We start from the raw sequence: 26,857 nt of genomic DNA on the forward strand, positions 1-26,857 counted from the left end.
CGCAGGCCCCGGCGCGCCGGCCGTCAGGGCCCGAGCCTGCTCAGGAGCGCCGCCTCGGGTGCAGGCGCCGGCCGGGCGCAGGAGCGCGGCGGCGGGCGGGCGCGGGTCCTCGCAGCGCCGGCATGGAGGCCGCGGCCGGGGCCCGCGCGATCGAGGCCAGGCCCGCGGGGCGGCGGCGGCGGGCGCCGGCAGGGGGCGCTGCGCGGGCCGGGCGGCGCGGGCGGAGCGGGAGGCGGGCGGCGGCGGCGGGAGGCGGGAGCTGAGCGGAGCGGGGCGGGCGGCGGCGGCGGCGGCGGCGGCGGGGCCCGAGCCCGAGAAGATGGCGGTGCGGAAGAAGGACGGCGGCCCCAACGTGAAGTACTACGAGGCCGCGGACACCGTGACCCAGTTCGACAACGTGCGGCTCTGGCTCGGCAAGAACTACAAGAAGGTACGCGGGCCGGGGGCGGGACAAAGGCCGCGCGCCGCCGGGTCCGCCCGCCCGGCCCCCCGCGCCCCGCGCCCCGCGCCGCCCGCCGCCCGCCCGGCCGCCGAGCCCCGCGCGCGGCCGCGGCCTCCGGCGCTTTGTGTTCCGAGAGGCGGCGAGCCGGGGGCGTAGACGGCCCCCAGGCCCGGCCGCCCTTCGCCCGCAGAGGGTCCCCACCCGCTCACCTGTCGCCGCCGCCGCCGCCCCGCCTCCCGCCGGGGCCGCGGAACCCCGCTGGGGACCGAGTCCGCCGGGAGTTTCTGGGTAGCGGCCCCTTCGCGATCCATTTCTCCGCTTCACAAAGAAGTCACCCTGCAACCTCGCCTCGCTTGCATAGCTTTGGGTTGGGGTCCCGAGGCAAGGATGAGCTCTTTATCTCGAACCCCTCACCTCCCCACCCAGTAACTGAAGATAATAAGGTAGCAAACAAAAGGGTTCAAGAAGCCTTATCTGTCTCTTTAGCAAACCTCTTCCTGATGTCTTCTTTGTGTCTAGGCCTGGTTTTTTTCTGGAGATGGCCTGCCTCTCTTCCTTTTCACTACCCCCAGTTAGGGGTTCTCTCTCCTGGCTTTAGGCTCCCCAGTGCTTCCTGCCCAGCTTTGCAGCCTGCAAGAGATGTGATGGGCAGTTTGGGAAAACTCCCCACTGATCCTGGTTACGAGCCCGTCCTGCCACCCTGCGGGGTCCGTCTAGGTGTCAGGATCCTGACAAACAGCTGCTGGGTCTGTGGCTTGTCTGTACCCCCAGCATGAGCTCCGGTTCCCAGGCTTTTACCTTTGACCTTTTGAAGGGAGACCAGTCTAGGGGCTTAGTGTCTGGCCCTGAGGGGATTGACAGTCTGTGACCTGGTTCAGCTTTCGCTCTTAGCTCTTTGTCATTTACCTTTCCCTTCACAGATCTCTTTACACCTCCCACTGAGAGGTGCCCTCTTCCCTGAGATTAGGGTGGAAGAAACAAGGGTCAAAAGGTAAAGAGAAAGTTAGCTTCCTAGCTCAGTTTTAAATTGGAACAGAAGGCTTGGTACTAGGGAGCAGAATGTGGAAATGTTCAAGAAGGCCCAGGGTTGCTTGGCTTACATAGTTTCCTCAGAAAAGATAGATGTTGTCTTGCTGTCCCTCTTCAGGCTGGGTAATAGATGGTCCTTCCCAGCTAGGAGGACCTATGAAGATATTCCTGTTTAGTTCTATCAAAAGCAAAATGGACATCCTCCTTCTCCTTCAGCTTACTCTACCTCGCTTGCTCCTTCTCTTTAGGCTGTGTGGGGGAAATCATTGCTTTCCACAAAGCTTCCTCAAGAAATATACTGTTGTTTCACTTAGAGCCTCTCAGGGGTGTTGCTTCCCTGGCCTGAACTCCATAAACCTTCAGAATTTTACAATCCTCAGCACTGTTGGCTGGAGATCAGGTGCCAAGAGAACAGGGTCCTATAACTCCAATTTCAGGGTGTACATCATGAAGCAGTACCTTACCTGGCAGCCTGAGCTGGTAACAGCAGAAATTAGCTTTCTGTTTAGGGATTTCCAGAACCTCCCTTCCAAAAGACTTTTTATAGATACCAGACATGTAGAGGAAAAAGGCATTATTTTCTCCACCTTTATTTTCCAGAGCCCCTGGGAAAGAAATACGGAAGATAGTAGACAGTTTACCTGGGGTCTGTTTTTCTTTCCTTTCTATTTCCCCAGTATATACAAGCTGAGCCACCTACCAACAAGTCCCTATCTAGCCTGGTTGTACAGTTACTACAATTTCAGGAAGAAGTTTTTGGCAAACACGTCAGCAATGCACCGCTAACTAAACTGCCGGTGAGTGCAAAAGCAAGGGGAGGAGTCTACCAAACTGGGGAGGGAGTTGTATTTGTAAAAAATATTTGTAAGTGGGGTGTGATGGCACATGCCTGTGATCTCAGTATTTGGGAGGCTGAGACAGGAGAATTGCAAGACCAGCCTAAGCAACTTAGCAAGACTCTTAGCAACCTAGTGAGACCCTGTTTCTAATCAAAAAGTAAAAAGGGCTGGGGGTGCAGCTCAGAGGTAGAATACCTCTGAGTTTAATTCCCAAGCTTTCCCTCCCCAACACACACACAGACACAAATTTGTAAGTCTCACCGGGCACAGTGGAGCATGCCTATAATCCCACCAACATAGGAGAAGGCTGAGGTAGTAGGATTTTAAGTTCTGGGTCAGCTCAGCAACTTAGCAAGACCTTGTCTCAATATGGGGTCATGGGATGGGGATGTAGCTCAGTGGTAGAGGGCCTCTGGGTTCACTCCACAGTATTACAAAATAAAAACTTAAAAGCGAAATAATTGTAGCTGTGTGTGGTGGTTCATGTTGTAAGCCCAGTACTTGGGAGGCTGAGATTGGAGTATCACAACTTTGAGGACAGCTTCAGACAGTAGTGAGACTCTCATTAATCTAATGAAATCTTGTTTCAAAATAAAAATAAAAAAATAGGGCTGTAGATATAGCTTGGAGGTATAATGCCCCTGGGTTCAAACCCAGTACCAGAAAACAATTTTTTTTTTGTGTGTGTGTGTGTAGTGCTGGGGATGGAACCCAGGGGCATTCTACCTCCAAGCTATACCCCTAGCCCTATTTTTTAAATTTATTTTTTAGATTTATGTTATTACCTACCATCTCTATCTTTTGTCAGGGTATTACTAGGTTGGCCTAGTCCCTGAGTTACCATTTCCTTAGTAATAACTTGTGGAACAAGTTACCTGAAAGTGTCTGGGCTCAGTCCATAAGTCTCTCATGAGGTATAGTTACAAGGGTCTTAGATTTGGATTTGCACAGGTTTGTGTTCAGATCCTGGCTTTGCCACTTGATGGTTCTGTGGTTTTATACAACCTTTATGAGTCTTGGTTCCTTCATCTCTAGATGGGAATAATACTTGTACCTTATAGGATTTTTGCAGTCAGGCATGGTGATGCACACTTATAATCCCAGTATTTGGGAGGCTGAGACAGGAGGATCGAGGTTTGCAGACAATCTCAGCTACTTAGTGAGACCGTCCACAACTTAGACCCTGTTTCAAAATAAAGGCTAAAAAATAGGGCTGGGGGGTGAGCTTGGAGGTAGAATGCCCCTGGGTTCCATCCCAAGTACCAAAAAAAAAGAATTTTTGCAATAGGCTGGGTGTGGTTGTAATCCAGGTATTTGAGAGGCTGAGATAGGTTTCCAGATTCGCAGTCAGCCTCTACTTAACGAGGACCTTAATTTAAAATAAAGAATAAAAATAGGACTGGGGATGTAGCTCAGAGGTATGCACTTGAGTTCAATCCCCAATACCGCAAATATTTTTTTCCAATATGATTAGCACAAGGTGATGCTTTATGAATATTGGTTTCTTTTTCTTCTTCCAGATCAGATGATATAATGGCACAAAGATTAAAGAATTTTAGCTTTAGAGCTGTTGTGGTAGCATATACTTGTAATCCTAGTGTTTGGGAGGCTGAGACAGAAGGATCACGAGTTCAAGGATAGCCTCAGCAAGTAATGAGACTCTCAGTAATCCTTTTCTTTTTTTCTTTTTCTTTTTTTTTTTTTTTTGGTGGTACTGGGAATGAGAACCAGGGGTGTTCTGAGCTACACCCTCAGCCCTAATATTTTTTCTTTATTTTGAAACAGGATCTCACTGAGTTGCAAAGGGCCTCACTAAATAGCTGAGGCTGTCCTCAAACTACGATCCTCTTCTCTCAGCCTTCCAAATGCTGGAATTACAAGTGTGCACCACCAGGGCTGGCAAAACTCAGTAATCAAGCAAGACTTTTTTTCAAAACAAAAATAAAATAAAAAGGGCTGGAGATGTACCTCGGGGTTCAGTCCCCAGTACTACCAAAAAGAATTCTAATATTAAGAGGAAGATTGCCAGGCGTGGTGGTGCATGCTTGTAATCCCCATGCTTGGGAGGCAGAGACAGGAGGATTGCACAGGTTTGAAGCCAGCCTTGTTGGCTTAAGAGACCCTGTTTAAAAAAAAAAAAAAAAAAATAAATATATATATATATATATATATATATATATATATATATATATAATATGTCTGGGAGCTGGGCATGGTGGCACACACTTGTAATCCCAGCATTCAGGAGGCTGAGACTGGAGGATCACGGTTCACGGACAGCCTCAGCTACTTAGTGAGGCCGTCCACAACTTAATGAGACCCTGTTTCAAAATAAAGAATAAAAAATAGGGCAGGGGGTGTAGCTTGGAGGTCGAATGTCCCTGGGTTCCATCCCCAGACCATAAATAAATAAATAAATAAATAAATAAATAAGTCTGGAAGTGTAGCCCAGAGGTAAAAGGGTTTCCAGGAACCCCAGTAGCACCAAAAAAAAAAAAAAAAAAGAGGAAGATTGATTCAGTATGGGATTTAAACCCCCAGCCCTATTTATTTATTTAATTATTTTGATCAAGGTGTCATTAATTTGCAGAGGACCTTACTAAGTTTCTGAGGTTGACCTGGAACCTGTGATCCTTCTGTTTGAGTATTGGGATTACAAAGATGTGCCATGATGCCAGATTGTAAAAAGGATTTTGAAGTGTTAAGAGTATTTACAATGTTACTCTCATGTACCTCTTCCCTGTCTGGCTTTTGTAGATCAAATGTTTCCTAGATTTCAAAGCTGGAGGTTCATTATGTCACATACTTGCAGCTGCCTACAAATTCAAAAGTGACCAGGGATGGTAAGATGCCTTCTTCCTATGCTTCTTATATTTTGTTTATAGAGAAACCCCCATTATGATTTTCTTGGTCTTTTTTGGATGGGACAACATAGATGGAAATTCTATGTGTCTCTTACTTTGATAGGTCAGTCAGAAAAATAGTTAGGAATCAGAGCCAAAATAGCCTCTAAGCATGAGTAGTGAGTGTGGGTGTGCATGTGTATATCAGTGTGTGTGTTGCCAAGGAAAGTGGATTCTTAGGTTGGCATCTCAAGCATTTCTTTGTCCTTTTGTTAAGATTAAGCACAAAGAGATTCATGGAATTGAGATTAGAAACCCCAAATTCCAGCTGATTTTGGCAATAGCTGTTATCAGGGATTACCTCTGAAAAGTCACATACCCTTACCTTATTCCCAAATATAAGCTCCCTCACTCACTAGATTATTGTCTCTTCACAAGGAGGCGTTATGATTTTCAGAATCCATCACGCATGGACCGCAATGTAGAAATGTTCATGACCATTGAGAAGTCTTTGGTGCAGGTAATACTCAGGAACTCCCTTTCCTCAATGAGAATCCAATATGCTCCTTTCCCATAACCTTAGTGTCTGTTTCTTCCCCCCACAGAATAATTGCTTGTCTCGACCTAACATTTTTCTGTGCCCAGAAATTGAGCCCAAACTACTAGGGAAATTAAAAGACATTATCAAGAGACACCAGGTGAGTAGGCAGGCCAGAAATTCCATGACTTTTTTCCATGTGCTTTCTTTTCTTTTCCTTTCCTTTTCTTTTTTTTTTTTTGGTGGGTCTGGGGATGGAACTCAGGGACATTCAATCTCCGAGCTACACCCCCTGCCCTATATTTTTTTTATTATTCTTTATTTTGAAACAGGGTCTCACTGAGTTGCAAAGGGCCTCACTAAGTAGCTGAGGCTGTCTGCGAACCGTGATACTCCTGACTCAGCCTCCCAGATGCTGGGATTACAAGCGTGCGCCGCCACGCCTGGCTCCATGTGCTTTCTATACCAAGAAGCAGATTTGAAGTACCATGTTTTCTACTACGTAGGTGGATCTCTGTACTTGGCAAAGACTGCACTAAAGCCTTGAGTCTCTCTTTTCCTATCTGCTTCTGCTTTTTCCCAGTCCTGACAGGTTCGGATTTCTGTTCCTAGAGACTGCATTGGATGGGAGTGAAGGAAGCATCCACTTCCATTAGATTGCCAGATTTCAGATTTGCTCCTTGGGACTTTGTAATAACAAGCAAATGTCATTGATAATATACATTTGACTTTTTTTTTTTTTTTTTTTTTTTGGGTACTGGGGATTGAACCCAGGGGCATTCTACCTCTGAGCTATACCCCAGCCCTATTTTATTTCTTATTTGGCAACAGAGTTTCCTAAGTCTCACTGCTTGCTGAGGCTGCCCTTGAACCTTGGATCCCTTGTCTCAGTCTCCCAATTACTAGGATTACAAGTATGCACTACCACACCTGGATATATTTGCCTCTAAATGTCTGGTGTAAGCCGGGTGTGGTGGTGGTGGTGCACGCTTGTAATCCCAGCATTTGGGAGGCTGAGGCAGGAGGATCTGTGTTTGCAGCCAGCCTCAGCTACTTAGTGAGGCCCTTTGCAACTCATTGAAACCCTGTTTCAAAATAAAGATTAAAAATAGGGGTGGGATATAGCTTGGAGGTAGAATGCCCCTGGGTTTCATCTCCAGTACTGCAGTAAGCAAATAAATAAATGTCTGGTGTAGAACCAGTTGTGACCCATGCTTATAATCCCAGTACTTGGGAAGCTGAGACAGGAGGATCACAGGTTTAAGGACAACCTAAGCAGGTAGTGAGATTCTCGTCAACCTAGCAAGACCATTTCAAAATTAAAATAGGTCTGGGGGTGTAGCTCAGAGGTAAAATGTCCCTGGGCTTAATCCCCAGTGCCACAGTAAAAAAATTTCTGATGTAGCCAAGTGTGGTGACGCTTATAATTCCAGTACTTGGTAGGCTAAAACAAGAGGATTGCAGGTTTGCAGCCAGTCTCAGCAATTTAGGCCCTCCTCATCTTAGTGAGACCCTATTTCAAAATAAAAAATAGGGCTGATGGTGTAGCTTGGAGATAAAATGCCCCCCCAAGTTCCATCCCCAGTACTGTGAAAAAAAAAAAAGCCCATGTATCTATTATCTATTCAGAGGATTATCTTTACTAGTATTTACTTCTTTGAATTTTCTTCATTAGCATAACGCCAGCTCTTGCCAGGCATGGTGGTGCATGCTTGCAATCCCAGCATTTGGGAGGCTGAGACTGGAGGATCGTAGTTTACAGACAGCCTCAGCTACTTAGTGAGGCCCTTTGCAACTCAGTGAGACCCTATTAAAAAAAAAAAATAGGGCATGGTGTGTAGCTCGGAGGTTGAATGCCCCTGGGTTCCATCCCAGAACTGCCAAAAAAAAAAAAAAAGAATAAAGAATAGGGCAGAGGGTGTACCTCAGAGGTCAAATGCCCCTGGGTTCCGTGCCCAGACCTGCAAAAAAAAAAAAAAAAAAAGAATAACCCCAGTTTTTTCCTCTACTTATCTGAAGTGCTAGAGAATACACACTGACTTTAATACCACTCTAAGCAAAATATGATTAGGAAGATAAGTGTGTGGTAACATCTTATTTTGGTTTATTTATATCAAAGAGTAAATCAAATGAGACTATTTACCTTCTTCTCTGTTCCAGGGAACAGTCACTGAGGACAAGAACAATGCCTCTCATGTTGTGTATCCTGTACCGGGGAATCTAGAAGAGGGTGAGACCAGGGTTTTCCTGGCCAATGCTGTGAATAGCTTGGACCAGGAATTGGAGGGCTGCTCATTTCACCATGAAGCTCTGGGGCTTTTTTCTCAACCATGAATCCTCCTCCTGTCTCCTGTCTTAAGTTTCTATTACCAAGTCCCTTGCTGTAATACAATAGTGCTTAGTTAGGCTTTTGTCCAGAGTTATTTTTTGTGTTTTAATATTTAACTTACCTCTCTCTCTTTTCTGTCTCTATCCCCAGAGGAATGGGTACGACCAGTCATGAAGAGGGATAAGCAGGTTCTTCTGCACTGGGGCTACTATCCTGACAGGTGAGGATGGGTTCCTGGGGATGGTTTAAGTAGGAGAGCCAGAGCCAGAAGCCTCAGAACATCAAGCAGAGCAAGAAGCACTCTTAGCCAGGGACAGTGACAAACTCCTGTAAACCCAACTACTTGGGAGGCTGCAATAATAGGATCATAAGTTTGAGGTCATCCTGAGCACCTTAGCAAGACCCTGTCTCAAAATAAAAGTAAGCCAGGCTTATAATCTCTAGTACTTGGGAGGCTGAGACAGAGGATCACAGTTTCCAGAACAGTCTCAGCAATTAGTGAGGCCGTGTTTAAAAATAAAAATAAAAAGCCCAGCTGGGCGTGGTGACACACGCTTGTAATCCCAGCGCTTGGGAGGCTGAGACAAGAGGAACACACAGGTTCAAAGCCAGCCTCAGCTACTTAGTGAGGCTCTCAGCAACTTAGTGAGACCCTGTTTCCAAATAAAATATAAAATAGGTCTGGGAGTATAGCCCGGAGGTAGCAAAACCCCTGGGTTTCACCCCCAGTACCACCAAAATAAAATAAGCCCGGCATGGTGGCACACACTTGTAATCCCAGCATTTGGGAAGCTGAGACAGGAGGATCAGTGAGACCCTGTTTCAAAATAAAGAATAAAAAATAGAGCTGGGGGTGTAGCTCGGAGGTAGAATGCCCTGGGTTCCATCCCCCGTACCAAAAAAATAAAATAAAAATAGGGCTGGAGGTGTAGCTTGGAGGTAGAATGCCCCTGGGTTCCATCCCTAGTACCACGAAAATAAATAAATAAAAATAAAAAATAAAATAATCGCCAGACGTGGTGGTGCATGCTTGTAATCCGAGCATTTGGGAGGCTAAGACAGGAGGATAGCAGTTTGCGGGCAACCTCAGCTACATAGTGAGGCCCTTTGAAACTCAGTGAGACTCTTTCAAAATAAAGAATAAAAAATAGGGCTGGGGTTATAGCTCAGAGGTAGAATCCCCCTGGGTTCCATCCCCAGTACTGAAAAATAAAAAATCTAAAAAAAATAAAAACAATAAAAATAAAATAGGGCCGGGGGGATGTAGCTCAGAAGTAGAATGCCCCTGGGTTCCATCTCTAATGCCACAAAAAACAAGCAGAAATAAATAAAAAGGATAGGGTTGCCAGATGTGGTGGCCCATGCTTGTAATTCCAGTACTTGGAGACTGAGATAGGAGGATTGCAGATTTGCAGCCAGCCTTAGCTTACTTAGGCCCTCTGCAACTTAGTGAGATTCTTTTCTACAAATGAAGAAAATAGGAAGCTGGGCGTGGTGCACACTTGTAATCCCAGCATTTGGGAGGCTGAGACCAGAGGATCGCAGTTGGCACACAACCTCAGCTACTTAGTGAGATCTTTTGAAAATTAGTGAGACCCTCTTTCAAAATGAAAAAAAAAAAAAAAAAAAAAGGCTGCGGTGTAGCTCAGAAATAGAATGCCCCAGGTTCCATCCCCAGTACCACCCACCCCCCCAAAAAAAAAGAATAGGGTTTGCGGGAGTGTAGCTCAGAGATAGAATAACCCCTGGGTTCAATCTCTGGTGCCACCAAAAGAAAAAATTACAATAGGGCTGGGGGTTTAGCTCAGAGGTAGAATGCTCCTGGGTTTAATCCCTGTTGCCACAAAAATCAATCAATCAATCAGTAAATAAAGAGGACTGGGCTGTAGCTCAATGAAAGAATATTTGCCCAGCATCTGTGCTTGATCCCCAGAACTGGGGGGAAAAAATAAAATAGGGACTCTTTTGGAGTTATTTTTAGGTCAGTTAATTTGTTCTCCTACTTATTGTATGAATCCTCTGTTATGGGAGAGACTTAAATATTGGACAAGACTTAGTCTAAATGGATTTAGGGTATGTGAGTGTGTGTGGGGGTGCTAGAAACTGAACCCAGAGTCTTGTGCATTCTAAACATATGCTGTGGCACTGAGCTTCACTCCAAGTTCTTCTGTGTATGTGTGGTACCAGGGATAGAAGCCAGGGTCATTCTACCTCTGAGCGCTCTACTCCCCGCCTGTTTTTTTTTTTTTTTTTTTTGGTGGTACTGTGGATGGAACCCAGGGACCCTCTACCTCTGGGCTACACTCCCAGACCTATTTTATATTTTATTTGGAGACAGGGTCTCTTAAGCCAGCCGAGGCTGGCTTCGAACTTGCACGATACTCCTGTCTCAGCCTCCCAAACGCAGGGATTACAAGTGTGCGCCAGCATGGCCGGCTTACCCCGCCTGATTTTTTATTCTTTTTTTTGAAGCAGGGTCTCACTAAGTTGCAGAGGGCTTCAATAAGTAGCTAGGGCTTGCTGTGAACCTGTAATCCTCCTGTCTCAGCCTCCCAAGTCCTAGGATTCAGTCTTTTTTTTTGGTGGTGGTACTGGGGTTCCTGGAAGCCCTTCTACCTCCGGGCTACACTCCCAGACCTATTTTTTTTATACTTTTTATTTGGAAACAGGGTCTCTTAAGCCAGCACGGCTGTCTTCGAACCTGCACAATCCTCCTGTCTCCGCCTCCCAAGCACAGGGATTACAAGTGTGCGCCACCACGCCCGGCAGGATTCACAGTCTTAAGTTTTGATAAGTAACTATTAAAACAGTCTGACAATTGGAAAATGTTTCAGCAAATTTGTGCATCTACTGTTAGTATTATATAGCCTTTTTTTTTTTTTTTTTGGTGGTACTAGCGGTGGAACCCAGAGGCTTTCTACCTCCAGGCTATACTCCCAGACCTTTTTTATACTTTATTTGGAAACAGGGCCTCACTAAGTTGCTGAAAGCTTCACTAAGTAGCTAAGGCTGGCTTTGAACCCGTGTGATCCTCCTGTCTCAGCCTCCCAAGCGCGGGGATTACAAGCATGCACCACTACGCCCGGCTTATATAGCCTTTTAAAGTGATATGAAATAAACCCGGCGTGGTGGCAAACACTGTAATCCCAGCATTCGGGAGGCTGAGACCAGAGGATTGTTTGCAGACAGGGGGTGTAGCTCGGAGGGCAAATGCTTCTGGGTTCTATCCCCAGACCCGCAAAAATAAATAAATAAATAAATAAATAAATAAATAAATAAATAAATAAATAAATAAATAAAAAAAATATAGGTGGATATAGCCGGGCCTGGTGGCACACGCTTGTAGTCCCTGCGCTTGGGAGGCTGAGACAGGAGGATCGTGCAGGTTTGAAGCCAGCCTCAGCTGACCCTATTTCCAAATAAAATATAAAATAGGTCTGGGAGTGTAGCCCAGAGGTAGAAGGCCCCTGGGTTCTTCGCAAGACAGGAGGATCACGCAGATTCGAAGTCAGCCTCAGAGACCCTGTTTCCAAATAAAATATAAAATAGGTCTGGGACTGTAGCCTGGAGGTAGAAGGCCCCTGGGTTCCATTCACAGTACCACACACACACAAAAAAAAAAAAAAAAAAAAAAAAAAAAAAAAAATAATAATAATAATAATAATAATAACAAAAAGTAACATGTAGGCCAAGCACAGTAGCATGCATATATAGTCCATGTACTCTGAAAACCAAGGCAGGAGGATCACTTGAGTCCAGGAGTTCAAGGCCAGTCTGAGCAACATAGAAAGACTCCATCTTAAAGAAATGGAAAAATAGAAGAAAAAATAATATCTAAAGAGTCGAAGTCTAGCTTGTGAGGCCATGGATTCAATCCCCAGTACCATAAAATGACAACAGAATAACATCTAAGCTGGGCATGGTGCCAAACGCCTATAATACTAGTGCTTGGGAGGCTGACACAGAAAGATCACAGGCTTTTTTTGTTTTTGTTTTTGTTTTTTTGGAGTACTGAGAATGGAACCCAGGGACATTCTATCTTTGAGCTACCCCCCCCCCCTCTTTTTTTGTTTTTGGCAGTACTGATGATGGAACCCAGGGGCATTCTGCCTCTGTGCTCCACTACAGACCTATTTTTTATCCCTTATTTTGAAGCAGAAGGGCCTCACAAGTAGCTGAGTCTGGCCGCGAACCATGATCCTCCTGTCTCAGCTTCCCGAATGCTGGGATTACAAGCATCTACCACCACACCTAGGCCTAGCCTTATTTTTTATTCTTTATTTTAAAACAGTCTCACTGAGTTGCAAAGGGCCTCACTAAGTAGCTGAGGCTGGCCATGAACCCTACAGTCCTCCTGTCTCAGCCTCCCAAATGCTGGGATTACAAATGTACACCACCACGCCCAGCTTTTTATTCTTTCTTTCTTTCTTTCTTCCTTCCTTCCTTCCTTCCTTCCTTCCTTCCTTCCTTCCTTTCTTTCTTTCTTTCTTTCTTTCTTTCTTTCTTTCTTTCTTTCTTTCTTTCTTTTTTTTTTCAGGTCTAGGGATGGAACCCAGGGGCATTTGACCTCCGAGCTACTCCCCCAGCCCTGGGATTACCATGCTCCATTGTGCCTGGCTCCCAGAAGCATTCTACCTCCAAGATACACCTCCAGTTCCATTTTATTTTTATTTTGAAACAGGGACTCGCTAGGTTGATGAGAGTCTCACTACTTATTGAGGCTGTCCTTGAATCTTTGATCCTCTCAAGTACTTGAACCTATGATTCTCTCAAGCTGTTTGTCACCAAGCCCAGCTTTAAGATGATGTTTCAAAAATAAGTCTAGGTGTCCATCAATAGGAATGGATCACAAAATTGTGCTATATATACCTAATAGAGACCTGGTAGAGACCCTTTTTCAAAAAAAATTTTTTAAAGACTAAAAATTAGTGCTGGGGGTATAGCTTGGAGGTACAATACCCCTGGGTCCCAGTACCATGCGCGCGCGCGCGCGCACACACACACACACACACACACACACACGTGTGCAAATTAAAAACTTAAAAGTAGGGCTGGGGTTTAGCTCGGTGATTGAATGCCCCTGGGTTCCAGCCCCAGTACTGCAAAAAAAAAAAATTAATAAATCCCAATATTAATTGGAAAAATAATTTTACTAAAAAATGAGCCAAAAACTCTATACTTTTTGTGAAAGGAAAAGGTAATTTTTGTACTTTTTTACAATGTCATCTTATTGATTGTACTTCACACTTAATTTTTCTTTGCAGTTATGATACTTGGATCCCAGCCAGTGAAATTGAAGCATCTGTGGAAGATGCTCCAACTCCTGAAAAACCTAGGAAGGTGAGTATTTTTTCTACCCTCTTCCCCAGGAAGAATGCTGGGACCAAACTACTATAGAGGTAGAGCAGTTTTTCTGTTAAAAAAACCCTAGACACTGGGCATGGTGGCGCACACTTGTAATCCCAGCATTCAGGAGGCTTAGACTGGAGGATTGCGGTTTGCGGACAGCCTCAGCTACTTAGGCCCTCTGCAACTCAGTGAGACCCGGTTTCAAAATAAAGAATAAAAATATAGGGCAGAGGGTGTGGCTCAGTGGTAGAATGCCCCTGGGTTCCATCCTCAGACCCGCAAAAAAGAAAAAACCCTAGACAAAGCTGGGTGTGGTGGCGTACAATTGTAATCCCAGCATTTGGGAGGCTGAGACTGGAGGATCATGGTTCGATGACAGCTTCTTCAGCTATGTAATGAGACCCTGCAACTCAGTGAGACCCTGTTTTAAAATAAAGAATAAGCTGGGCATGGTGGTGCACAGTTGTAATCCCAGCATTCGGGAGACTGAGACTGCAGGATCGTGGTTCACGGACAGCCTCAGCTACTTAGTGAGGCCCTCTACAACTCATTGAGACCCGGTTTCAAAGAATAAAAAATAGAGCCAGGTGTGGTGGTGCAAACTTGTAATCCCAGCATTTGAGAGGCCGAGACTGGAGGATTGCGGTTCGCAGATAGCCTCAGCTACTTAGTGAGGCCCTCTGCAACTTAGTGAGACCTGGTTTCAAAATAAAAGAATAAAAATAAAAAAATAAAAGAATAAAAATAGGGCAGAGGTGTAGCTCAGAGGTCAAATGCCCCTAGGTTTTATCCCCAGACCCTCCAAAAAAAAAAAAAAAAGAAAAAATAGGGCAGGGGGTTAAGTGTGGAGGTCGAATACCCCTGGGTACCATCCCAGGAACCACAAATAAATAAATAAATAAATAAATAAATAAATAAATAAATAAATAATGGGTGTGGCGGTGCATATTTGTAATCCCAGTATTTGGGAGGCTGAGACAGGAGGATCACAGGGGTTCAGAGCCGGCCATAGTCACTTAGTGAGGCTGTCAGCACTTAGTGAGACCCTGTTTCCAAATAAAAATATAAAATAGGTCTGAGAGTGTATCCCAGAGGTATAAGCCCCTGTGCTCCATCCCCAGTACCACACACAAAAAATAAGTAAAGGATAAAAAATAGGGCCGGGGGTGTCGCTCAGAGGTAGAATGCCCCTGAGTTCCATCACCAGTACCGCAAAAAAAGAAAAGAAAAAGAAAAAAAACACCTAGACAGAGATATGACTTCTAGGTTCTCTCTAGCATGGTCTGTTTTTGTACTTTAGGTTCATGCTAAGTGGATCCTGGACACAGACACCTTCAATGAATGGATGAATGAGGAAGATTATGAAGTAAATGATGACAAAAACCCTGTCTCCCGCCGGAAGAAGATTTCAGCTAAGACATTGACAGATGAGGTCAAAATCCTGTTCTTCTTGGAACCCTTAGCTTAAATCTCAGAAGTCTTCACTGAGGATTGTAGACTGACATTTGTCCCAATTCTGTACTTTGCAGGTGAACAGCCCAGATTCAGATCGACGAGACAAGAAGGGGGGCAACTATAAGAAGAGGAAACGCTCTCCCTCTCCTTCACCGACCCCAGAAGCTAAGAAGAAAAATGCTAAAAAAGGGTAAGCCTGCCCCTAACTTCCCCCATATTCACATTCTCTTCATATCATGTCAAAAGAAGGAAGGATAAATCCCTTCCCATAATAACTGGGCCCTGATGTGAGTTGCCATATACCACAGGTGTCCAGAGGAGGATGAGGTAATTTTTGTGTGTGTGTGTGTGTGTGTGTGGTACTGAAGCTTGAAACCAGGGGCATTATATCTAGTAGCTTTCTTTTTTTATTTTGAAACATTGTCTTCTTGCATTATTGAAGAGAGTCTCACTACTTGCTGAGGCTGTCCTTGAACCCTTGATCTTCCTGTCTGGGGTTGCAGGTGTGCACCACCACACCTGGCTTGAATGAGGTCATCTTTAGCTTCCCAGTTGTTAGTTGTAGTCTCAGCCATCAGTAAACTAAAAGAGCGCTTAATCACCAAACAAAGCTTTTGCCACTTCCCATTACTCTGCAGTTATTGTTGCCTCTTTCTGCTCAGCTGTACCTTTGAGATTCTTTCTTGTTTCCCTGCCCTTGAACCTCAACTTCCAGGGGCTCCTGTGCAAGGATGACCAGGTTCTCTCTTTTTTTTTTTTTTTGCGGGTCTGGGGATGGAACCCAGGGGCATTCGACCTCCGAGCTACATCCCCTGCCCTACTTTTTATTCTTTATTTTGAAACCGGGTCTCACTGAGTTGCAGAGGGCCTCACTAAGTAGCTGAGGCTGTCCGTGAACCGCGATCCTCCAGGTCTCAGCCTCCCGAATGCTGGGATTACAAGCGTGCGCCACCACGCCCGGCAGACCAGGTTCTCTTTTACTCTTTTCTTCCCAGTCCCTCAACACCTTACACCAAGTCAAAGCGTGGCCACAGAGAAGAGGAGCAAGAAGACCTGACAAAAGACATGGACGAGCCCTCTCCAGTCCCCAATGTAGAAGAGGTGACACTGCCCAAAACAGGTATGGCCTGGCCAAACTCCTGGGACTCATATCCACGCCCTGTTCCACCTCTGTTGTGCCTAACTCCTGAGTGGGCTGATTTCCCAGATCTAGCTTCAGTAACCTTCCCTTCAGTGTAGCTGGTTATGAAATTGTTCTCATTCTGATGGAGAATCCCCTCACTTTCGATCCCTATCTGAGTTGTGGATGTGCTTTCTACCTAATAGTGGTTATCTCCAAACTTGCTTTTCTTGGTTTTTTATAATGGAGTGCTGAGGATCCAACCCAAGATCTCATGCATAATAAGCAAGCACTCTACGACTGAGCTATATCCTTAACCCCATACATGTACTAGTATTTATTTATTTATTTATTTATTTATTTATTTATTTATTTAGTGTGTGTGTGAGAGAGAGAGACAGACAGACAGACAGACAGACAGACAGACACACTAACTGACTAGGGATTGAACCCAGGGGCATTCTACTTTTGAGCTATACCCTATCCCTTTTTCTGTCATTTTTTATTTTGTTTTGAAACAAGGTCTTGCTAGGTTGCTGAGAGTCTTGCTAAGTTGCTGAAGCTGGTCTCAAACCTGTAATTCTCTTGTCTCAGCCTCCCAAGGACTGGGATTACAGGTGTGCACCACCACATCTGGTTTACATGTACTATTAAACCACTACCTTAAGACCATTATAAAATATATGCACTGGGTGCAGTGACATACACTTGTAATCCAAGTACTTGGGAGGCTGAGACAGGAGAATCACAGGTTCAAGGCCAGACTCAGCAATTTATTCTGACCCTCAGATACTTAGGCCATGTTTCAAAATAAAAAATAAAGTCAGGTATTGCTGTAATCTGAGTACTTGGGAGGCTGAAACAGGAAAGTCACAGGTTTACAGCTGATGAAAGCAACTTAGTGAGGCCCTCAGCAACCTGGTAAGACCTTGTTTCAAAATAAAAAATAAAATAGGTCTGGAGGTGTAGCTCAGAAGTAGAATGCCCTTGGGTTCAATTCTCAGTACCAGCCAGGCATGGTGGCGCACACTTGTAGTCCCAGCGCTTGGGAGGCTGAGACAGGAGGATCGCGCAGGTTTGAAGCCAGCCTCAGCTACTTAGTGAGGCTTTCAGCAACTTAGTGAGACCGTTTTCTTTTTTTTTTTTTGTGGGTCTGGGGATGGAACCCAGGGGCATTCGACCTCTGAGCTACACCTCCTGCCCTATTTTTTATTCTTTATTTTGAAACAGGGTTTCAGTAAGTTGCAGAGGGCCTCACTAAGTAGCTGAGGCTGTCCGCGAACCATGATCCTCCAGTCTCAGCCTTCCAAATGCTGGGATTACAAGCATGTGCCACCATGCCCAGCTGACCTTGTTTTCAAATAAAATATAAAATAGGTCTGGGAGTGTAGCTCAGAGGTAGAAAGCCCCTGAGTTTTATCACCAGTACCACCAAAAAAAAAAAAAAAAAAAAAGAAATCCTCAGTACCATTAAAAAAAAAAAGTGAAATCTAGAACTGTTGCCAGTGGAGAAGTGAGGATTTGATTTTGGCAGTGTCTGATAAAACGGCCTTTTCTTCTGGCAGTCAATACTAAGAAGGACTCAGAGTCGGCCCCAGTCAAAGGTGGCACCATGACTGACCTGGGTAAGATGGGGACCCCCAGCCCGATGGGTTTTCCCATGGTGTTCTTCTTCCCCTCAGTGGGCTCTCGCCTTACATCTTGCTGTCTTTCCCTTTCAGATGAACAGGAGGATGAAAGCATGGAGACGACGGGCAAGGTAGAGTTATTTTAGAGAAGCCCTACTTCTCAGTGATCCTGATTTGTGATTATCAAGTACTTCTGCCACTATAGACTAATCCTAGCTATTGCTCAAACCTCCAACCCCTTCAGAGTCCTGGGGTCCATGATGACTCATCCTATTATCCACCATTAGTTCCCTTTCCTGGGCTGTGGGAGAAATAGAGGGTTGCGAGTGGTAATGGGATTCGGAGTGTCCAGCAGTCTCCATGCTCGTAGGATGAGGATGAGAGCAGTACAGGGAACAAGGGGGAGCAGACCAAAAACCCTGACCTGCACGAGGACAATGTGACCGAACAGACCCACCACATCATCATTCCTAGCTACGCTGCCTGGTTTGACTACAACAGGTATTACTGTTCTAATTTCTCCCTGAGTCCTTAAAGTTTTCTACTTCCAGAGTCACTATGTTGTCTCCCATCCTGCTTTCTCCAAATAAGTTATTCCTCAGTGAGGTACACAAGGGTGTACTTCAGTTTTCACAGAGCTCCTGGTCTCTCTTTCTGAGTCCTCTGGCCCTGGTGGGAAGTTCTCCCAGAATTATTATTTCTTCCTGCTGTTTTGATCTGTTTATACTCACACCACTTAGTAAGATTTTCTTCCCTTTGGGACTCCCATTCCTCCCTCAGCATCTTCTGAAACTGTTCTGGATTCTCTTTCAGCGTTCATGCCATTGAGCGGAGGGCTCTCCCGGAGTTCTTTAATGGCAAGAATAAGTCCAAGACTCCAGAGATGTAAGAATATTTCAACTCATAATTTTGTTTCTTCCTCCTCTCCCATTCATTCATTCTCATCTAGCAACATTCAGTTTAGCAGACATTTCCTGAGCTGCACCCACCTAGGCAATGTGCTAGGCATACAAAGACATGATATTTTCCATTAAGGAGCTGCAGCCTAGCAATTAGATCTATGTTCTTTAGGGTTTGCCCAAAGATGGTATTAAATGTGTTCTTACGTATAAAATAAGTACCTGCTCCAGCTGGGAATGGTGGTGCATGCCTGTAATCCCAGCGCTTGAGAGGCCATGAGAAGATGATCCCAGGTTTGCAGCCAGCCTCAGGAACTAGTGAGACCCTGTTTCAGAATAAAAACAGAGGCCAGGGATACTGGCCCATGCCTGCAATCCCAGTACTTGGGAGGGTGAGACAGAAGGATTGCAAGTTTGAAGCCAGCCTCAGCTACTTAGTGAAGCTGTCAGTAACTTAGACCCTGTTTCAGAATAAAAACAGGCCAGGGATACTGGCCCATGCCTGTAATCCTGGTACTTGGGAGGGTTAGACAGGAGGATCAGGAGTTCAAGGATAGCCTCAGCAAATGGTGAGAATCTCATCAATGTAACAAGACCCTGTTTCCAAATAAAAATGAAATTAGAGCCGGGTGTGGTGGCGCACACTTGTAATCCCAGCATTTGGGAGGCTTAGACCGGAGGATCGTGGTTCACGGCAGCCTCAGCTACTTAGTGAGGCCCTTTGCAACTTAGTGAGATCTGCTTTCAAAATAAAGAATAAAAAATAGGGCTGGGAATGTAGCTCGGAGGCAGAATGCCCCTGGGTTCCCTTCCCAGTACCACAAAAAATAAAAAATTGAGCTGGAGGTATATCTTGGAGGTATAATACCCCTAGGTTTAACCCCCGGGACCAAATTAAATTAAATGGGGCTAGGAGCCGGGCGTGGTGGCGCATGCTTATAATCCTATCATTCGGGAGGCTGAGACTGGAGGATTGCAGTTCGCAGCCAGCCTCAGCTACTTAGGTCCTCTGCAACTTAGTGAGACCCTGTTTCAAAAATAAAGAATAGCCGGGCGTGGTGGCACACGCTTGTAATCCCCTTGCTTGGGAGGCGGAGACAGGATCACGCAGGTTCGAAGCCAGCCGCGTGCTGGCTTAGGAGACCCTGTTTCCAAATAAAAATGTAAAAATAGGTCTGGGAGTGTAGCCTGGAGGTAGAAGGGCTTCCAGGAATCCCAGTACAAAAAAAAAAAAAAAAAGAATAAAAAGTAGGGCAGGGGGTGTAGCTTGGAGGTCAAATGCCCCTGGGTTTTACCCCCAAACCCACACACACAAAAAATGGGGCTAGGGATATAGCTCGGATGTAGAATTTCCCTGGGCTTAGTTCCCAGCACCACAAAAAAAAAAAAAAAAAAAAAAAAAAAATTTAAAAATTTAGCTGGATGTGGTGGTGCATGCTTATAATCCCAGTACTTGGGAGGCTAAGACAGAAGGATTGCAGGTTCATAGGCAGCGTAAGCAACTTGTGAGGCCCTCCACAACTTAGAGAGACCCTGTTTTATTTTAATTTATTTTAATTAATTAATTAATTTGCAAACCTGGGGATGGAACCCAGGAGCATTTGACCTCTGAGCTACACCTCCTGCCCTATTTTTTATTCTTTATTTTGAAACAGGGTCTCACTAAGTTGCAGAGGGCCTCACTAAGTAGCTGAGGCTGTCTGTGAACTGCAATCCTCCTATCTCAACCTCCCGAATGCTGGGATTACAAACGTGCACCACCACGCCTGGCAAGAGACCCTGTTTTAAAATAAGGAACAAATTGGTCTGGGAGTACAGTTTGGAGGTAGACTGCCCCTGGGTTCACTCCGCAGTACCAAATATACATACACACACACACCAAAAAAAAAAAAAAATAGGGCTGGGGATGTAGCACAGAGGCAGAATGTCCCTGGGTTCAATCCCCAGTACCACAAAAAAATAAAAACTTAAAAATGTAAGCCAGGTATGTAGTACAGGCCTGTAATCCTAGTACTTGAGAGACTGAGATGGGGATCCCAGGTTCAAAACCAGCCTCAGCAATTTAGTGAATCTGTCAGCCACTTAAATGAGATATTTTTTTTTTTTTTTTGGTGGTACTGGGGGTGGAACCCAGAGGCTTTCTACCTCTGGGTTATACTCTCAGCCTAGTTTTTATATTTTATTTGGAAACAGGGTTTCACTAATTTGCTGAGAGCCTCACTAAGTAGCTTAGGCTGACTTCGAACCTGTGTGATTCTCCTGTCTCAGCCTCCCAAGTGCGGGGATTACAAGCGTGCGCCACCATGCCCGGCTAATGAGATCTTGTTTTAAACTAAAAAATAAAATAGGACTGGGTTAGCTCGAAGGTAAAATGCCCCTGGGTTCAATTCTCATTACCACCACAAAAAACATTTTTAAAGCTGAACGTGGTAGCACATCCTTGTAATCCCAGTACTTGAGAGGCTAACACTGGAGGATCCAGGTTCACGAACAACCTTAGCTATTTAGGCCCTCTCCAATTTAGTGAGACTCAGTTTCAAATTAAAGAATAAAAAATAAGCTGGGCGTGATGACGCATGCTTGTAATCCCAGCATTTGGGAGGCTGAGACAGAAGGATCACGGTTTGCAGACAGCCTCAGCTACTTAGTGAGGCCCTCAACAACTTAGTGAGGCCCTGTTTCAAAATAAAGAATAAAAAATTAGGCTGTGAGGTGGGCGTGGTGGTGCATGCTTGTAATCCCAGCATTCGGGAGGCTGAGGCGTTTCATGAACAGCCTCAGCTACTACTTAGTGAGGCCCTGTGCAACTTAGTGAGACCCTGTATCAAAATAAAGAATAAAAAATAGGGCAGGGAGTGTAACTCAGAGGTTGAATGCCCCTGGGTTCCATCCCCAGACATGCAAAAAAAAAAAAAAAGAAGAAGAAGGCTTGGGGTGTAGCTCAGAGGTAGAATGCCCCTGGGTTCCATCCCCAGTACCACACACACACACATAAAAAAGAATAATCCAGGCCTGGTGGCACTTGCTTATAATCCCCGCTCTTGGGAGGCTAAGACAGGAGGATCGCGCAGGTTCAGTTCGAAGCCAGCCTCAGCTGACTTGAGACTCTGTTTCCAAATAAAATATAAAATAGGTCTGAGTGTACTCCGGAGGTAGAGGCCCCTGGGTTCCATACCCAGTACCACCAAAAAAAAAAAAAAAATAGGTCTGGGAGTATAGCTCGGAGGTAGAAAGCCTCTGGGTTCCACCCCCAGTACTACCCCCCAAAAAAGAAAAAGAATAAAAAGTAGGGCTAGGGGTATATAGTAGCTTGGAGGTAGAATACACCTGGTTCAATCCTCAGTACTGCAAAAATAAATAAATAAATAAATAAATAAATAAATAAATAAATAAATCAGAGTTGAGCCAAGTGTGGTGGTGCACACTTTTAATCCCAGCATTCGGGAGGCTGAGACAGGAGGATCGCGGTTCTCTGACAGCCTCAGCTACTTAGTGAGACCTTGTTTCAAAATAAAGAATAAGAAATAGGGCAGGGGTTGTAGCTTAGAGGTCAAATGCCCCTGGGTTCCATCCCCAGACCAGAAAAAAAAAAAAAAAAATAGGGTTGAGAGTACAACTCAAGGGTACAGTGCCCCTGGTGGGTTTGATCCCCAGTACCACAGAAAACAAAAAGTCCTGTGTTAATGCTTCAAATTATTTTAACAACACACAGCTTTCAACCCATAAAGTACAGATAATCCTAGTATACATAATAGTTTTGACTAAAGTGTAAGTGATTATTATTAGACTGGTCACCAAAAGTAGATTTTGCTAGAAATACAACGGAATTAACCAGGGAAGACCCAAGTCTGAATTGAGAGGTGGAGAGTACTCTCTGGGAAAGAAGTATTATACAAAGTGTAGGCTTGCCAGGTGTGGCGGTACATGCCTATAATCCCAGTACTTGGGAGGCTGAGAAAAGAAGATCACAGGTTTCAGAACTCCTGCTAAGTAGCTAGACTCTGCACCCTAGTGAGATCCTGTTTCAAAAACCAAAAAGTAAGTGGAGCCGGGTGTGGTAGCATGTTCTTGGGAGGCTGAGACAGGAGAATCACAGGTTCAAGGTCTGCCTCAGCAATTTAGAAAGACCCCCTGCAATTTATGAGACCCTGTTTCAAAATAAAGAATAAAAACAGCATGGTGGCACACGCTTGCAATCCCAGTGCTTGGGAGGCTGAGACAGGAGGATTGCAGAACGAGGCCAGCCTTAACTACTTAGGCCCTCCACAACATTGTGAGACCCTGTTTTAAAACAAAGAGTAAAGAAACTAGGGCTGTGTGTATAGCTTGGAGGTAGAATGCCCCTGGGTTCAATCTCCAATACTGAAAAAAAATAAATTGGGGCATAGTAGCACATGCCTATAATCCCAGTACGTGGTGCTGAGGCAGGAAGATTGCAAGTTCAAAGACAGCCTCAGCAACATAGAGACTCTCGGCAACCTGGTAAAACCCTGTTTCAAAACAAAAACATAGCCGGGCGTGGTGGCGCACGCTTGTAATCCCCGCGCTTGGGAGGCAGAGACAGGAGGATCGCGCTAGTTTGGAGCCAGCCTCGCTGGCTTAAAGAGACCCTGTTTCCACATAAAGTTAAAAAATAGGTCTGGAAGTATAGCTCGTGGGAGTGTAGCCTGGAGGTAGAAGGGCCTCCAGGAACCCCAGTACCACCAAAAAAAAAAAAAAAAAAAAAAAAAACAAGGCCGGGCATGGTGGCGCACACTTGTAATCCCTGCACTTGGGAGGTGGAGACAGGAGGACCGCACAGATTCGAAGCCAGCCTCAGCTACTTAGTGAGGCTCTCAGCAACTTAGTGAGACCCTGTTTCCAAATAAAGTATAAAATAGGTCTGGGAGTATAGCCCGGAGGTAGAAAGCCCCTGGGTTCCACCCCTAGTACCACCAAATAAATAAATGAATAAATGAATGAATGAATGAATAAAATTAGCTGGGCATGGTGGCGCACGCTAGTAATCCCCATGCTTGGGAAGCTGAGACAGGAGGATCACACGGGTTCGAAGCCAGCCTCAGCTACTTAGTGAGGCTTTCAGCAACTTAGTGAGACCCTGTTTCCAAATAAAATATATATTAAAAAAAAAAGTCTGGGAGTATAGCCTGGAGATAGAAAGCCTCTGGATTCCACCCCCAGTACACCAAATAAATAAATAAATAAATAAAAATTAAAAAATAAAAAAAGATCTGGGATGTAGCTCAGAAGTAGAATGCTTTGGGATTCAATTCCTAGTACCACAATAAATAAATACAGTGTATGCTTGAGGCCTAGAAGGCTTCATCTCCTTTAAGGATTGACTTAAATCAGATCTGCTTGGCTTTGGATGAGATTTGGCAATCTTCTGTGTTTCAGGATATTTTAGATAGATACATGATAAGGTGAATGAGAATGAGAACTGAACAATCTTTATTTCTAGCCAGTGCTGAGCTCTCCCTTTTGGGATCATCTCTTCTCCCATGTTTTTTTACCCATAGCTTGGTATGGGTCTCTCCTGTTCCTCAGAATGTCTGAGGGGACAGAAATGTCTTTATGGAAAGAAAGGAAAAGGAAGTAATGGCTAGGTGATGTGATCTAGCATGATATGCCAGCAGAAATAGGAACTAAACCTGGAGTTAGGCGTGGTGACACACGCGTGTAATCCCAGCATTTGGGAGGCTAAGACAAGAGGATCACAGTTCACGGACAGCCTCGGCTACTACTTGGTGAAGCCCTTTGCAACTCAGTGAGACCCTGTTTCAAAGTAAAGAATAAAAAATTATTCTGGGGGTGTAGCTCGGAGGTAGAATGCCCTGGGTTCCATCCCCAGTACAGAAATAAATAAGAGAGCCAGCCGTGGTGGTGCACATTTGTAATCCCATTACTTGGGAGGCTGAAACAGGAGGATTACAGGTTTGTGGCCATCCTCAGCAACTTAGGCCCTTCACACCTTAGTGAGACCTTGTTTCAAAATAAAAGAATAAAATATGGTCGGGGGTGTAGTTCAGAGATAGAAGGCCCCTGGGTTCCATCCTTAGTACTACACACACAAAAATAATAATCAAAATAAATAAATAATAAAATAATGAAGCTGAGCGTGGTGACACACACCTGTAATCCTAGTACTTGGGTGGCCAAGACAGGAGGATCACAGGTTCTCAGCCAACCTCAGCAACTTTGCTAGGCCCTCCATAAGTTAGTGAGAACCTGTTTGTGTGTGTGAGAGAGAGAAAGAGAAATATTGGAGTTGAACCCAGGGCATTCTGCCTCTGAGATACACCCCCAGCCTGTTTTATTTTTTAACAGGGTTTTGTTGTTTGTTTGTGTTTTTTTTTTGGTGGTGGTACTGAGATTCCTGGAAACCCTTCTACCTCCGGGCTACACTCCCAGACACCTATTTTTTATATTTTTATTTGAAAACAGGGTCTTTTAACCCAGCAAGGCAGGCTTGGAACCTGCGCGATCCTCCTGTCTCTGCCTTCCAAGTGTGGGGATTACAAGCGTGCGCCACCATGCCCGCCAGGGTCTTGGTAAGTTGTGAGAACCCTGCTAACTTGCTGAGGCTGGCTATGAACCTTTAATCCTCCTCTTTCCGCCTTTCAAATGCTGAGATTATAGGCATGTGCCTCCATGCCCAGCTAAGACCCTGTTACAAAATAAAAAATAAAAATAGGAGATGTAGCCAGGCGTGGTGGCACATACTTGTAATCCCAGCATTCAGGATGCTGAGACTGGAGGATCACGGTTTGCGGACAGCCTCAGCTACTTAGTGAGGCCCTCCCCAACTCAGTGAGATCCTGTTTCAAAATAATAAAAAAAAATAGGACAGGGGATGTAGCTCAGAGGCAAAAGGCCCCTGGGTTCCATCCCCAGTACCACACAAAAAGAATTTTTTTAAATTAAGAATAAATAGCTGGGCGTGGTGGCGCACGCTTGTAATCCCCGCGCTTAGGAGGCAGAGACAGGAGGATTGCACAGGTTTGAAGCCAGCTGTGTTGGTTTAAGAGACCCTGTTTCCAAATTTAAAAAGTATAAAAATAGGTCTGGGAGTGTAGCCCGGAGGTAGAAGGGTTTCCAGGAACCCCAGTACCACCAATCAATCAATCAGTCACGGTTTCTCACTAAGTTGTGGAGGGCCTCACTAAGCAGCTGAGACTGGCTGCGAACCTAGATCCTCCTGTCTCAGCCTCCCAAATTCTGGGATTACAAGTATGTACCACCACACCTGACTCCCCAGTCCTATTTTATTTTATTTTGAAACAGGGTCTCATTAAGTTTCTGAGAACCTCATTAAATTGTTTAGGCCAGCTGGGCATGGTGGCGCACGCTTGTAATCCCCACACTTGAGAGGCTGAGACAGGAGGATTATGTAGGTTTGAAGCCAGCCTCAGGTACTAAGTGAGGCTCTCAGCAACTTAGTGAGACCCTGTTTCCAAATAAAGTATAAAATGGGTCTGGGAGCATCGCCCAGAGGTAGAAAGTCTCTGGGTTCCACCCCCAGTACCACCCAAAAAAAAAAATTGTTTAGGCTGCCCTTGAACCTTCAATCCTCCTGTCATAGCCTCTGAAGTACTGAATTTTTTTTTCTTTTTCTTTTTTTTTTTAGTACTTGGGGGTGGAATTTAGGGGCATTCTACCACTGAGCTCTACCCCCAGGCCTATTTCTTTATTCATTATTTTGAAACAGTGTCGCACTGAGCTTCAGAGAGCCTCACTAAGTAGCTGAGGCTGGCCTCAAATCATGATCTTCCTGTTTCAGCCTCTCAAATGCTGGGATTACAAATGTGCACCACCACACCTGGCTTAGTCATTTATTTATTTATTTAGTACTTGGGGATGGAACCCAGGGGCATTCTACCTCTGAGCTATACCCCTAGCCCTATTTTTTATTCCATATTTTGAAACAGGGCCTCACTAAGTAACTGAGATTGTCCATGAACTTCGATCCTCCTGTTTCAGCCTCCCAAATGCTGGGATTACAAGTATACACCACCACGCCCAACCCTTATTTATTTATTTATTTATTTATTTAATTTAAAACAGGGTTTCACTAGGTTGATGAGATCTCATTACTTGCTTAGGTTATCCCCTAACCTGTGATTCACCTGTTTTAGCCTCCCAACTACTGGGCTCACAGGCATACTCTACCGCGAGCGTGCGTGCGTGCATGTGTGTGTTGTGTGTATGGTACTGGGGATTGAACCCAGAGGCATTCTACTCCAGGGGTGTTCTACCTCTGAGCTACACCTCAGCCTGTATGTTGTGTGTATGGTACTCGGGACTGAACCCAGGGGCATTCTACCTCCAGGGTGTTCTACCTCTGAGCTACACCTCAGCCCTATTTTTTATTCTTTATTTTGAAACA

At 45.1% G+C, this 26,857-nt stretch overlaps 1 protein-coding gene across 5 annotated transcripts in view; it reads left to right on the forward strand.

Annotated features, from left to right (window-relative positions):
- Positions 1 to 319: 319 nt before the first annotated feature.
- The window catches only part of SMARCC2 (SWI/SNF related BAF chromatin remodeling complex subunit C2), a gene marked incomplete at both ends in the record, with an annotated part of 39,683 nt that continues 13,145 nt past the window's right edge, over positions 320 to 26,857 (forward strand). For all 5 annotated transcript variants that reach the window (XM_080706676.1, XM_080706678.1, XM_080706679.1 and 2 more), the window contains 15 exons: positions 320 to 430; positions 2,149 to 2,268; positions 5,068 to 5,153; positions 5,592 to 5,673; positions 5,759 to 5,851; positions 7,852 to 7,921; positions 8,171 to 8,240; positions 13,285 to 13,360; positions 14,670 to 14,801; positions 14,899 to 15,014; positions 15,820 to 15,944; positions 17,510 to 17,569; positions 17,666 to 17,703; positions 17,943 to 18,073; positions 18,386 to 18,457. In XM_080706676.1, coding sequence (XP_080562802.1) covers positions 320 to 430; positions 2,149 to 2,268; positions 5,068 to 5,153; positions 5,592 to 5,673; positions 5,759 to 5,851; positions 7,852 to 7,921; positions 8,171 to 8,240; positions 13,285 to 13,360; positions 14,670 to 14,801; positions 14,899 to 15,014; positions 15,820 to 15,944; positions 17,510 to 17,569; positions 17,666 to 17,703; positions 17,943 to 18,073; positions 18,386 to 18,457 — 1,382 coding nt within the window. The remainder of the gene's footprint in view (positions 431 to 2,148; positions 2,269 to 5,067; positions 5,154 to 5,591; positions 5,674 to 5,758; positions 5,852 to 7,851; positions 7,922 to 8,170; positions 8,241 to 13,284; positions 13,361 to 14,669; positions 14,802 to 14,898; positions 15,015 to 15,819; positions 15,945 to 17,509; positions 17,570 to 17,665; positions 17,704 to 17,942; positions 18,074 to 18,385; positions 18,458 to 26,857) is intronic.

Source organism: Muscardinus avellanarius (genome assembly GCF_963383645.1).
Source record: "Muscardinus avellanarius genome assembly, chromosome: 11".
NCBI lineage: Eukaryota > Metazoa > Chordata > Mammalia > Rodentia > Gliridae > Muscardinus > Muscardinus avellanarius.